This window comes from Pundamilia nyererei, unplaced genomic scaffold, assembly GCF_000239375.1.
Source record: "Pundamilia nyererei isolate P.nyererei 1_Seehausen unplaced genomic scaffold, PunNye1.0 scaffold00030, whole genome shotgun sequence".
NCBI lineage: Eukaryota > Metazoa > Chordata > Actinopteri > Cichliformes > Cichlidae > Pundamilia > Pundamilia nyererei.
In genome coordinates this window covers 2,541,518-2,556,104 of record NW_005187431.1, presented here as the reverse complement: position 1 = coordinate 2,556,104, position 14,587 = coordinate 2,541,518, and the positions used below count along the sequence as shown (strand labels likewise).

At 41.6% G+C, this 14,587-nt stretch overlaps 1 protein-coding gene across 5 annotated transcripts in view; it reads right to left on the bottom strand.

Annotated features, from left to right (window-relative positions):
• Positions 1-14,587, bottom strand: part of adgrb2 (adhesion G protein-coupled receptor B2) — a 249,234-nt gene that overhangs the window by 51,305 nt on the left and 183,342 nt on the right. For all 5 annotated transcript variants that reach the window (XM_005728839.1, XM_005728843.1, XM_005728840.1 and 2 more), the window contains exon 17: positions 8,950-9,076. In XM_005728839.1, coding sequence (XP_005728896.1) covers positions 8,950-9,076 — 127 coding nt within the window. The remainder of the gene's footprint in view (positions 1-8,949; positions 9,077-14,587) is intronic.

Sequence of the window (14,587 nt, the reverse complement as noted above, 5' to 3'; positions counted from 1 at the left end):
GCCTTATGTTGGACACCCCTGAATTGATGTATACGTCCCACAAGTGTTGATGACTCTGCTTTTTCCTTTCTACAAATCCACTCTCTCTGAGGCTTGTTGCTGTGTTTAAGCTGCTTTAGCCTGTCCACAGTTTCAGCACATCTGCAAGCTGCTTTACAACCCACCTCTGCCTCAGCTCTGCCTTTAAAGCTCTATCTAACTAAATTAATCAACCTGTTGTTACCGATGCCTGCTCTGTATATTACGTATGCGAGTTAAAAGGTAGTGAGGTACCAGAACAGAGCTATTCCACCAAGTGTAAATGACTGCAGATTAAAATATGACTCTCCTTCAAACCACTAGAACGAACTGTTTCTGTGATGACTGACCAATGCTGCCAAGACACAGAGCTAGCTTTGACAAACACTCACTTTACACTTGCTGTGTACCAATTATACACTCATTTGATGACTTCTTATGCGCGAGGGTAAAAGTACGAGACCACAGCGCATAATTAAGTGATTTAGGTCATGATGTACAGCGTACCTCTGCTCCTGAGGTGTGCCTTTGAAAGCATGAGGAACAGACAAATGAAGCCGCGTGGAAAGCATGCACCCCGCCGCGTCCCAAATGGGCTTGATGTTTGGCCCGCTTTTAAGTTCTCAATCACACAATTTACCTCAATTTACCCCCCGCAGCGACTATCCTTCCCTTTCATCCCAAAGATTTATCACTGTACGTACCCGTGGCACAAGGTGTCTTTTACTGCAAATAAAGCACATACTTGAACACATAGGCACATCCAGGCAGATGGGCTAAGTAATTGAAGGTAAGTGTTTAAGCTGCGTGTGCCTGCGTGTGTATTTGACTTGATCTGAATAGACGGAAGCATAAGACGAAGACTTCTTTATTCCCATCAGAAAGGAGAGGAGAAACCAACATGAAAAGAACGAGTAAGAGAGAAATTTAGAGAGGGAGATGGAGTAGGAAGAGCTAAGGACAAGTAAGCAAAAGCAAAGAGTAGGAGGTGAGCGAAATAGATAGGGAGACTGAAAAAGCAAGAAAGTCAAAGCTTGTCTTTTAGTGGTTTTTCCCCTGGCCCATCAAAGGAAGCCAATTTCTCCAGAGGAAAGCGGAATAGGTTGGAATACCAATACGGCACACACACAAACACACTGGGAAGGGAATGGAGGTGAAACATAATCAAAACTGCCTCATAGCGAAGGCGAGATCTACGAAAAAAAAAAGACAAAGAGGGCATATGACAAGCATCTGTTCTAGGAAAAAGGGAAGGGCCTAGAAGGAGAGCGAGAGACAAGAGAGACTGACTGTGTTTGATACTACGAAGAATGGAAGGTCAAAGGATACACAGGCACTTGTGTTTTTTGAGGTCTGACAGATCAAACGCAGGGCGATGCATGGGGAATGACAAGCAGACAAGCGCATGCACGCACACAGGCACAGGCACTTAAAAAAAGGCTGCAGGATCACCTTTTTTCCCTCTCAGTTTTTGAATCCGTCTTAAGTTAGCCTCTGCTAGAAAACTAGTCAAATAAACGATTCTCTCATTTCTAAGTGTGCTCTATCTAAACCCCTCAAACTGTCCCTGAACTCGTCATCGTGTCAATTTGTCTAACAGAATTGTCTAAATTGGTGGCGGTTAGGTGTGTGATGAGATTAAGGGTTTATTTCATAATATGGAAGGATGCTACAATAAGGGGAAATGAAAAGAGGAAACGCCCACACAAACAGACACGCTGAAAAACACTAAACGTAACACATCGGGCCCGAGGCTACTGGCTCACACAGATGCCCTGCCCCAGATAGATATAGTGATATTTTGATGCAGTCGGAGGAGAGAATAAAACGGAGTGCAGATTAGAAAGAGCGAGTGCGCTGAGGCTCTGCTGTATATGGCCAGGCTCCCCTGGGCAGATTGGCTACCATGTGATGGAGAAGATAGCTATTTTGAGCTCAGGAAGTTTAACCTACTTATCTCCTCTCACTCCTCCTCCCCACCCCCTCCTACCTATCCTGCTACCACCCACTCCCTCACTTCATCTCCCTCTCTTTGGCTCTCATTCTTCCCCTATTTTTTTCCTCCCCCCTACATTCAGACCTGCTCCTCACTAGTGGCTTTCCATGTCCACCTGCACCAAAAGGCCCGTTTTCCATTAACTCTTCTTACAACTTTCCCACTGGAAGAAAAATGTGAATATTGAACTTAGCTGGCAAAAGTAGTCTTCCTATGACTGATTAGACAACTTCTGTTTAACATGTATCCTTGTGTTAAGTTATCACTGTACAAATACTGCAGCTGGTTGGTGATGTGCTTAAAGTGCACAAAATTAATAACTATATGAACAATAAAGGGCACCACCAAACGGGAGAATTTATCCAGTATTTATTACAAAAACTTCACTTATCTGTATGTGTGTTTCTAGTGCTGAATTCCAAAGTAGCATGATCAGATTAAGCTTTTCAGTACTGCAGTAAACACAGTGATTATGTTACAGTTTTCAGATACAATCTACACGCTGGGCAGATGGAAAGAAAAAGAACATCCTTGCAAGCACCTGCTAGAGCTGAGCAGACTGATCTGAATAATGATAGCACTGATACCACCACTGATATTGGTATCAGATCAATACTAGCGCAGTGGGATCAATACTTTGTTTCTGTCCTCTAAGTTCAGTATGCAACCCACTGACGTGTGTTAAACAAAAAATGTTTTCTTCTTAGAAATAAAGAAATATCCTTCAAACATGCATAATGAAAAATCACTGAACCTTTTTGTGTTGACTGTCAATTTTATTTTATTTTTAGCATATAGCACAATTAAAGAACAGAGGTTGAGCCAAGTACTTTAGAGACAGGCACATTCACATCTTCAGAAGACACGAAAAGCTTCTGTCCTCTTAACTAATTGTAGTGGAGAGCAGAAATCACAGTGATTTAGCGGCTAGTGAAATGTGTTCAGAATTTGCAAATCATGACACAATGCTTGCCTCTACAAAAGCTGCCTTTATTCTGGCCCTGTATCGGATCAATACCAAAATCTGCAGTATCAAACAGCCCTACCATCTACACAGACAAACGTGCTGACACAAAACTAGCCAAGAGCCTGGAGAGATGATGAAGCTGAGTGCAAGCTGACCCCAGTACAGCAGCCAGACCCTGATCTACAAAGGGCGACAAAAGCTATATTTCATATTCAGTGACACTGAACACATTAGTGTTTGGTCCCCATCTATAAATTTCCTTCACTACACATCTTACTAGTCTTAGCTAACATGGAAATTAATTACTACTGGTGTGTCTGGCAGGTGACATCACTATAATAGTTCTGCTTATATTACATGTAATATAATACAAGATTGTTAAATTTGTTCTAGCAACAGTTAATTATCGCCTGACTTTGAATTTTAAATGTTTAATTTTGGGAAGGAAAACCTATTGAGTGATGGCAGGAAACAGGCTTAAGCTATCCATTCATTCCCCCTATAATGGATGTACTGCAGCAAAATCAATAATCAATATGTGCACATTTATTATTTGTTAATGAGAACATATTGAGTATTCATTACCACTTACAGCATTTATATTTTTGCAGTCCTCCCATGTAGGGTCTGAAAATACTAGGCCCCTTGTGAAAAGTGGGGAAAAAATGACATTTTCAATTCGAGGCAGTCACTTGCCCCTTTTATTCCCACACAGGTACATACAAACTCAACAGTACACCCAGGCACACTGTGCCACTACATCGAAGGTAAAACTCTTTTGCTAATCTAGCAATCCTGCTGCTCAGTTGCCTGTTTTGCTGCCATAGCACTAGTTACATACTCACTGCAAAATACTTCAAATTGAGTCTTTTTTATTTTATTTTTGCAAACCCTCGAGGTTTCAACTTAACTGACTCTGACTTCAGTTGCCTCGAGAGAAACCAAAAGCCTGCTTGAGCTTGGAGTGCTGACGCCGTGTCACAAAGCGAAGCCTTTTCCTTACGTGTTGCCGTTTTTGCATAATGTTCAAGGTTTGTGATGTTTGTTGATGCAAAATGCAGAACGCGAGCAAGAAAATGAAAGGCCTTCAAGACAACGGGCAAACAAAAAGCCAGTTGCACCAAGACACATTTTTTGCTCAAGGGATCTTGTGGACCAAATTTGTATTTCACATTTAAAAAATTCAGTCAAAACCAACGCCTCCAACACATTCTGACCCTCTAATTATATTAAGAAAAACACACACTTTCCACTCAGTTTTGAATATCTATTTAACAAGTCTTTGCCCTGCCCACGCTCAGGCATTATGCATCTTTAGACAAACACGCAACTAAATCATTACACCTGTTTATTCATAATTTCCTGTGTCATCGCTGTCACTTGGCTAACCCTTCATTAATGTGACAAAGGATTAAAAGATTTTAATGCAATTCTATGCCGAGTCCCTCATAAATTTTAGCGCCCCCTCATCCTTTAATTACATCTGACAAGTGCGACATATTTGCATACCATAACCTTGCAGTCTCGCTTGGTCTAGGTCAGGCCTTGTTTTCTCTCCAAACACTGCTGCCAGTTAAATTATAATAAGTTAAAATATGAGTCGCCACCTTGAAGCACTTCAGTCATCCCTATCGTCTTTTCCACAGTCAAATCAAGCACGGTGGCCATTATTAGTCTAAATAATAGGCCCTGTTCTGAAATGTTTCCATTCTGATTAGGTGCCTCGAGCACTGATGATAACAGACGAAAAAGACTCGATTTATCTCAGGCAAAGCCAATCATTTCATAAGAATGATTGGGCCAAATGCAGTTAGCGTGGCAGGTAGAAGAAGCTCTGAGAAATCCTTTACAGCAGAAAGACATCAGTTCGGTTATTGTTATTTGGAGCGACTTACTTTGATTCAGTAATTGGCTCATAAATAAGTTAAAGAAAATGAGAAAATCCCTCTTTCTGTTTCTCCTCCTCGCTCAAGTCGAGTGTGTTTGCTTGTGCGCTCATCTGTGCTGACTAAACCAAAGTCTCAGGTGCTGTTGTGAACCGCTGACCTCTCTTGTCCATTCATATTTCTGGATGCCTGCTTAGGCAAGCTCAGTGTATTTGAATGCAAGTTCGGAGAGGCACCTGAAAGCTGCTATTAGCTTTAATGTCAACACAACTTGAGCACCGGCTTTATGGGCTGACAAATGCGAAGGGGAAAAAAACGTGGAAGTCACATTATTGACTGGAGGTGCAAAACGTTAAACTGACTTTTATAAAGCCAGTACCTCCCTCAGCTCCAAATCCCGTGATCTCCGTGAGCTCTGCGCAGGCAAAGAGTCCAGACGTATCCGTGGGGTTTGTGTGTTCCCACTGGAGTCATCTTAAGAATTAAGTGGCTTGGTCTTTTAGTATTCCTTCATGACCTAACTCAATCAAATCCTCCTCCTCTCCCTCTCTCTTTCTCGCTTGTCTGTGTCGCTAAAGTAAAAAAAACAACAAAAAAAACCTCTGTCTCGTGTCTGATAGCGAAAGGTCTCTATAGACACTCAAACACGCAGGACACACACATACACACACGGAAATCTCAGAGGCTATAGAAAGTAAACAGGATTAACTGGCTATCCCTCACTCCACTGTAAACGGCCTGTAATGGCACCACTGCTTCTAAATCCCTCCACCTACCCCCCAACCCCCACTCCCGCTGCCTCCCTTTTCTATTAAACATGGAGGTTAATCCTCAGCCCCCCTTGTCCCTCGCGCCGTAACCCAGGATAAGCTGTCAGAGCTGGGCTGCTGATACTCAGCACTGCTCCAACAGCCACACAGCCTGGACAGAGCATATGAGTGCATCTTTGTCTGTGTGTGTGTGTGTGTGTGTTGAGCATCTGTGTGCGCGTTTTCATTCGCCCAGACTTACATGCATGCATGCAGGCTTGTGCATGTTAAGTGTTTTTAAGTGCATACCACCATATATCAGTGTGTTCGCATGTCTGAATGTTGCTCTTTCTTTCTTTCTTTCTTGCTTTTTTTATTTATTGCCAAATTCAATTTGCCTCTCTCTCTTCTTTTTACACAACCCAATCTCCACTGGAGTAAAAAGCTAACTCTGGAGCACCCTAAAGCAACAAAGTGCACTCAGCACCAGCAGCAACAGCTCCTGACTGAGAGCCATTGACACAAAAACACTAACCCACACACCTTCTGGTCCTGTGCACTGGGTCTAAATGGCAGCACTGGGGGCTGACTGATGAATCACTAATGACTAGCACACTCTTCACAGATGTCACAAATGTAAAAAAAAGTCAATGTTTTTTTTTTTTTGTTTCCCCCCTCTCCTGGCCCTCTATCAGTAAACTCGGTCGACCTGCTTGCTGTGTGGCGAGGGAAAAGTCAATACTGTACGGCTGGAAGAGGAGTCGCAGGAACCAGAAACAGTGGCCGGAATGACCCGTTCAGCTTATAGGTCAAATCTATTGTGTTTTCCATATTATGGGGAGTTAATGTTTCCCTGGGGTCTGAAATGGCTTCCAGACCCCTGTGAAGTAATTCAAGCTCTGAGGTACAAAAATAATGAATAACTGCAGTTCCTTACCTGAAGGCCATCCCCTTATTTTGACCCTCTTTACAGTTAATAGAAGGGAGAAATAGAACAGAAGGGAATAATAATACTAATAAATCCTAAAGCAGGACACGGAAATCTTGAGGCTTACAAACCAGCTGATTATCTCAGGTTTACGCAATTTACTGAGTCCTTCCTTTAAAACAGGGAGGTCATCTAAAAGTTGCGACGCCAGTCAGTGTCACTACTGTCAACTTGGCTTATCCATGTTTGCGTTGGATTAAATGACTTTATCCGTCTCAGGAAACGTTCAAGGCAGCTGTCACTTGCACGGCTTCATCCAAGGTTGGGGATAACAAGAAACAGAAGTGAATGTGACTGTGACAGGAGTTTTTCAATGCCGTGTATGCACTGGCAACTAGATGCTACCCAACAGTGGGATTCTTGTAACTATGCTGTTAAGAAGACTAAAAATGCATTCAGCTTAAATAAACTCAATTAGATGTTCTCATTTCTCAGTTTTCAATGAGGGCGGCAACCATGAAACCCTTTATTTCCTCCCTTCTTTTTCCTTGAGACTGAAGCATTTATAATATGCTGCAACTCACTACAATATTCTGCCTCTAACTTAATTTTTCTTTAGAGCAATGGCATCAGAGGCACATTTGGTATGCAGTAATATTTGCTATAAAAAAGGGGTGTAACATTAGCCAGGGGGATGTATAAGAAACTTACCTCCAATATTCATACTCTTTTAACTGTATTTGTTTCTTTTTGGCGCGACCAGGTAGGGGTACTGATGAATTCCAATTTTTTTTTTGTTCCCAATGTTTGATGTTCTTCTGCTGACAAAAGCTATGCTAAGTACAGTACGGATTTTTCAGAGCTTTTTTGTGGGAAGCACTGACCTGCCATTGCTGTAAACAGTAAAGCAGATGGCCTGGCAGCTAAACAATGAGCTGATAGAAATGCATTTTATAAAAAAAGAAAAAAAGCAAAGGGTAAATGCACGGCATCGGTGAGCACAATACAGAAGCAATGCGTTATGCCGAACAGGGCCACATAAGTGCACGGCTCTTTATCTCTGCAATGCTGGTTGTTAATGCATTACAGGTGAGTGCAGAAAACATCCACTTTCCATCTCTCTGGCCCTCTCTCTCTCCCTAAGCTGCCTGCGAGCCGAGACCAGACTACCTTTTCTGTTTGGTTGAACATTTCCTCCACCCTCCAAATCCTCTGTTCCTTACAATCACTTTCCATTTCTGTGACACACACAGTTATTCTCCAGCGCTTACTAGAGAACTAACCATTAAAAGAGAGAATCACAAAAGAGATTTTAATGTGTGACAAAAATGTACCCAAACCTCATCTCCTTTTGCTCCTTTGAATATTTTAAGCAACCGGTCTTCTCGTGGGCTTTGAGTACAAGTAATCAGAGAGGCAAATTAAGAGCCAAAGCCAAGGGGGAGCAGTTTGTGACCACAGGGTAGGGGTCAGAGCTGCAGCATAAAGTGAGAATGAAAACTGAAAATGTTAACAAGGTGAACAGGGGTAAAAAAGAAGTGACAAGGGGGGTCTTACAAGAGATTCGCAGGTAAAAAAAAAACAGCTAAAAGGAATAAGGGAAGCAAGAAAATGGGTAAAAATAATGAATTAGAGGTAAGGTGTAAAATAAATGGGGTGATAGTGTGAGGTGTTACACAGTGAGAGAATTAGGGTCCTTTGGGTGGATCTACGAGGAAGGTGATCAGGTATTTAGATAACCATTAGAGCAGGAGAACAGGTCAGTGAATCAGAATGTGCATTACCATTAACTGCTAAAAAGCCCGCTTTTGTCACGTCAAACACACACTGTGAGCCACGTGAACTATTTATAGAGGAACACGTTATGTGCTCCAGGCAAAAAAAAAAAAAAAAGTCACACAGAGACACAATAAAATCTCTTCCTTCCTCCCGTCGCCTCGCCTCTCTCACATCACACGGGACTGTAAGAGTCCGACCTTCATCAAGTTTAAGCTCAAAAACAAACAAACAAAAATAAACCCCAAACTTGCGTAATGGGAAGAATGACAGCCAGTCAACATATAATTAGACAAACACACAGTGATCAAAATAGCCATTTATACAGTACTGTGTCACAGTTATAAAACTGACAGCCCCACTCAGGCTGCGCTCATTGTTATGAAGTAAGACATCTCACATAAAGCTCTGCTAGTCATGCCAGCCTCACCCATCCATATCCTTCTGTTAACTCAATAAATGACTTAAGAGACGTAGTTCTCGGTGATATGTCTGACGGGGATAGTGGCTGGAGTCTGCGTACAGAAAATCAGCTCACTGACCTACGCTCCCTCTCCTCCTGGTAGTAGTTGCCTCGTTAACACCCCAAAGTCCCACAGAGTACATCAGGCTTTGCATAGGTGACTCACCGGGTCTTTAGCTTGCTGCGCTAACACGGCGTAGGTGGATATTCTGCTGCACAGGCATTTGGTATGGACAGCGGTTGACGCGAGCGTTTGGCAGCCTTCTGTGCCCCAGTTTTCTGCGCCAGCTTCCCTGGAGGTGGAGAGAAGGGTGGGGTGGGGGGGGTTGGTAGAGAGGGTGTGGGGAGGTGGCACATGGGACATAGACAGTGACTGTGAGACACATAAAAATAAAACTGTCACATGACTACACATGGATACAGGAGGTGAAAAAAAAAAAGCCCAACAACTTGTGAAAAGGGGACAGAAAGTTTTAACGGACTGGTTCCTCCCAGTCGAGCTCCCCGAGCTCAGCCATTCACGGCACATACGTTTAACATTCAGCGATCGGCACTCGGGCACCGCCATGCTCTTTTACTCCTTTACAGCATCACCCCACTTGTCCTTCTCCGTGTTCAGCAACCTAAACACTTTCTTTCACGTCTTTGTTCATCCTTTTTTTTTCTTTCTTCCTTTTATCTATCCCATCTCCCTTTACATGGAAGAATGCCCTTAGAGTCTGGGGGAAAAATGAAAAGGATTGCATCGGCGAAAAGTTAACAAAAACCAGTGAGGCCTAAATGGTGTATGGGGCTTATGTGGAACTAAATGGTCAATTGCTTTGACACCTAACACATTACTGCAAAGGAAGCATGCGGCCAGAATCTCGTACAATAGAACCTTGAACGCTTTATTGCTTGGGATCTTTACCGTCTTTTTTGGCCACCCGTTGCCTCCCTCCTTCCCACCCTTTTACTTTTCTATAAAAGCTCCCAACGGAAGGTCGAGTGTGGAGGTCAATCAATAAGAAGTGAACTAATTACCCTGAGAGTTCACACTGCACATTAACCTTACGATTAACCCTGGATATACTTTTATTTCAGTTGCCAGAGACAGGTGAAAGCCATAGAGATGTTCTAATGGGGTCAAGAAGGCCAGCTTCATGACTTACGGCAAAAGAAGGAGCAAGTAATGTGTCAGTGAGAAATATTTTTGTTTCTTTTTCTCCTCTGTCCCTTTCTCTGTGTTTTGAAGCGGGTGTGGCAACGTCCAGGATTTAAAGTAGAAACATCAGAGCTGATGACAGTTAGAGTGGGTTCAGTTTCATTGTTAATCCAGTCTGATCAGGCCGTAGGCAAATAGTCGCAATAAAGCAGATTAAGTGAGTATAAAACTTTTAGAAATGTCACCTCAAGATTTGAAACAGCATGAACGTTTGCTAAACTTTCATGTTTTGTCATGAATATTTTAGGTTATAGTAAAATACTTCGCAGGCTATATTCAATGTAGCATGCAAACATATGGAGTAGGTGTATAGGATTTTTTTTTCTTTAACCAAAGCCTCAAAAACCTTTTGCACAGATATCTGACAAACTGTACTTTCCAAAGTACAGCCTTTTGTTGTAGCATGTAGGCACAACAATCTGACCACAAGAGACTCGGTTTGATTTCAAGCAGCAGTGGCCTGCTTGAAAAAGAAAAAAAAAATCAATTATTTGAAGCTAAAGACAACTCCTGTTACTGTGGTAATAGTTGCCAGTTTCAAAACAAGGATCTTTAGCAGGGGAAGAAGGGGATCTATGTGAGAACAAATGCTTCCCAGCAGGGATTTTGGGTGATGAAAATGTACCTAGCGACTCATCTTTGTGAACGAAAACACTCTGTACTTGATATCTTTATCACGGTAACAAATAAATTTCCACCAATTTAGAAACCAATTTAAAATGTCCATTTTTTGAAAATCATTTTGTTAGTTAGCACACAACACAAACTTTGTGCTGCTCATTTTGTTCTATACACATTTATGGAGTGGGAGGAAAGATAAAACACAACTGGAGAGGTATATGCTGTTCTTTCTCTTCTGCTTTAGTGAAGAACTTAATTACCTCATTCCAAACTAATGGCATTGAGTACCCTCAGCAGTGGATGGAGAGAAAATTTAATAAAGCGTTGGCTGTTTCAGGACATCTATTTATTAGGATTTATATATACAGCCTATATATTTGAAAGTTATTAAATATGCAGAAATCTATAGTTTAGAATGAAATTATTATCCCCTTGTGAAACTTAAAGTTTTGTAAACATTTCCCCATGTTTTTTAATATAACAATATTTCTACTTGCAGACAATAACAGAATTATTGTCGATGGGTCAATGTTATCATCCCCCTGAAAAACTGACCTTTTATTGAGCCGTGGCACAAACCACTGCTGCAATAATGTGCGTTATCTTTGTAATGCTCTAAGCTTGTAAAATCAAGTTAAATGAAGTTAAAACTTTTTCCACATAGTACAAAAACTTAAGCAAGGGTTTGAGCTGCCACTTGAGAAAAAACTAAATTAATCAGTATAGACTTAATAAAAACAATTGTTGATGCTCACAAAGCAGGAGACGGATAAACAAAGTTATCACAGTGTTTCAAGAACTGTAGTGAGAAGTATCATCAAGAAGTTGAAAGAGAGCCACACAGTGCAGAACAAGCCGGGCAGAAGTAGGAAACAAATCACAGACTCTGAAAAGAAAACTAGTGAGATGTGTCCAAAAACAACAGAACTACCAAGACACGAGGAAATGACTTAGTCAAGCTGGGAACTGCGGTCTCAAAAAAGACCATCAGTAGGACCGTGAACAGGACTGGACTTTGAAGTCTCAGACCAGGAAAAACGCCACTTCAAGCCAGAGTGAAGGATGCCGAGTACAAGCTGAAGAAGGATCATGCAAACTGGAAGCACATCCTTTGTTCAGATGAGAATAAACTAGACTAAACTACTGCCTGTGCTGGAGAAAGAGGGAAGAGGTGTAAAACCCAAAACAGAACAGCGTCTCTACAGTGAAACACGGTGGTGGCAGTATTATGTTGTGGGGACGCTTGAAATGGGAATCTGGTCAAGGTGGAAGGAATCGGAAATGTGAAGATTCTGAAAGTAAACCTCCAGTAGTCTGCAGCAAACCTGAGTCTGAGTTGTTGCTTTGTCTTCCAACACGACAACAACCTTGATGAACTACCTCCAGAAGGCCAAAGAGAATGTTACTGACTGGCTTAGGCAAAGCCCTGACTTGAATCAGTGACAATCTGTGGGCTGAACTGAAGGCCATGACATCTGGAGGAGCATGAGAGAGCAAATGACTGCAGGCTGTTATCCAGCAAAAAGGATACACAACTGACTATTAGGCCTCACAGGGACTGATTTTGACTCTTGTAGTTTTTTGTTTTTGTGACATACTTTTTTTGTCTATGTGCAAAGTATCAAAAAGCTGAGATGTTTGGAAAAGTCCTTTCTCTCTTTAACAGCACTTGGGAAATGCTTTGACTGTAAAATCTCTATATCTTTAACAATTAAAAATTTAAATGAGAGGAAGCTTGGCTGACAGCTTCACTTCAATAAAATTAACAAGCTGTTTTGATTAGTTTTGTCTTTATGGTATCTTAGCTTTTTATCCAACCTTTGGGGAAATAACAGAAGGATAGCTTTCAAAGAGGAATTCAACGATACTCCTCTGTGATGCCCGCTTAACACAGCTCTGTTGCACAAAACTCTGGATTTGAGAGCATAAATGAATGAAATAAACAAACACGCTGAATGGTTTCTGGTTCAAGTTAAGAAAACTTTACTGTTGCTTTTATACCCGTCCATCAAAAAAAAAGCAAACAGACAGTTAAAAAGTTACATGCTCTGCTTGCCACTTACATCACGTTAACTGCAGATCAGTAAATACCACTCAAGGCTATTTCTGCTCTGACAGGCCACTTATATATGATCAGTTTGACTGTAAATGACAAGAGTGTATCAACATTAACCCTCAAAAGTATGTCTGAACATGAAGGACTGCAAACAGGATCATAAACGAGACACATGCACACAGACATACACTGACACTCAAATCAAAATGTCACTAATAAGATGTGAGTACAATCCCCTGATGATCATCATCTGCACTATGACACTTCAAAGACTAAGGATCAGAAAAAGAGTTACAGCAGTGAAGCTTAGAGACAGCTTGACAGGTATCAACATGGTGCAGGGCTTTGTGTGTTTTTGTGTGTGTTTGAGAGAGCGACAGATAGAGGAAGATTTAAAAAAAGACAAGGCGAGAGAGCAAAAGAATAGCAAGGATGAGGAAATATGTGTGTGGTATTTTTGCTGCTTTGGCTTGTGTATACGTCATTTATTTTACCGACCACTGTAGCTGAATAAGGCCCAGTCACAGAAGCCTAGATGGTCTAACTGGTCATGAGGTAAAAATGAGCATTCCCTGGCTGGTTGCTAGTGCTTGCTGAAGAGAAAATGATCGCTAAAGCTCCAATCACACAGACCTACAGTAACCCCCTAGCAACCACCTGTTTGTCAGTGGAAAACGTATGCTTCTCAACCAGTCAGGAAAAAAATTGAAGATACTCCTTGTGACGGCTTTGTTCACTATGAAAGTGTTGGATTTGTCTACAAGCACGGGCCAGCTACTCTCCGAGCTGTCCTGCCCTAAACAGCCTCCCACTGGTGTCTCGTCACACCCCTGAGCAAATATATATTTTTGCCTCTGCTCTTTGTCTGACTTTCTGTTTATCCTGCTGTTTGCCATGTTGTGTCCTGCCTCATTCTTACATATTCCCCTGAGTTTTGGTTTGTCCTTTTATTATTATTATCAATTTTTTTGTTGGCTTTATCCTGCTTTTCCCTGCAGTGTCCTTTGGTCACAGTCTTTGTAAGTTTATTAAAATATATTTGGTTTATTTTATCTTGCATTGGAATCCTGATATTTGCAAGAAAACAACGGAAAAACATTTCTTAATAGGCAAACGTCCATCTGCAACCCATTTCTGACATTTCACTAATTACCATGGTTATACATCCCACAACAATGACTAGCTGACCACTTTTACAGATCTAATTTGTTGAGGAACTATATTTTTGAACTCTAAAAGGTTGCACTACGTGTTGGGAAATTATGCTAACACACAAATCGACATTTTTTTCATAGTCATATGTGCTCGTTAGCTTATATATGACCTCCCAAATGATGTCCAGTTAAGTACTTCCAAACGGCTTTGCTCACATAAGTACAGGGACGTGAAGTGTTACATGTTTTTAATGGTTAATTTATACATGGACATGAAAGCCTGTAATTTACTGCTCCAAACATTCAGACTGCATGCAATAAATAAAGACATACACACAGACACACACGGTATTCTACACTAGTCTCAGCAGAGAGGAAGTTGGCGTAATGAGAAACTATCTGACAGCACACAGCAGGGAGGGATCGCTAAAGATAACACCACACACACACACGCACGCACACACACACAAACACACACAGGCACACACACACACACGCACACACACACAAACACACACAGGCACACAAATACACATTATCTGTGACCTCTTTGTTTTGTCTGCTGAGTTTCAAGCTTAATTGACTGCTAACCTTCATCTACCATAGCTATACTCCACTGTTGGTTTTTTGTGCCTTTCAGCAGAAAGTCAGCTTTGACTTTTATTTAGTTTTATGTAGCACACAAAGTTGGCACAAACCCTGAATGCTGGCATTGTAGATCCACTACAGCTACGGCTTCACAACACTGCTGTGACTCCCACTGGGCTCA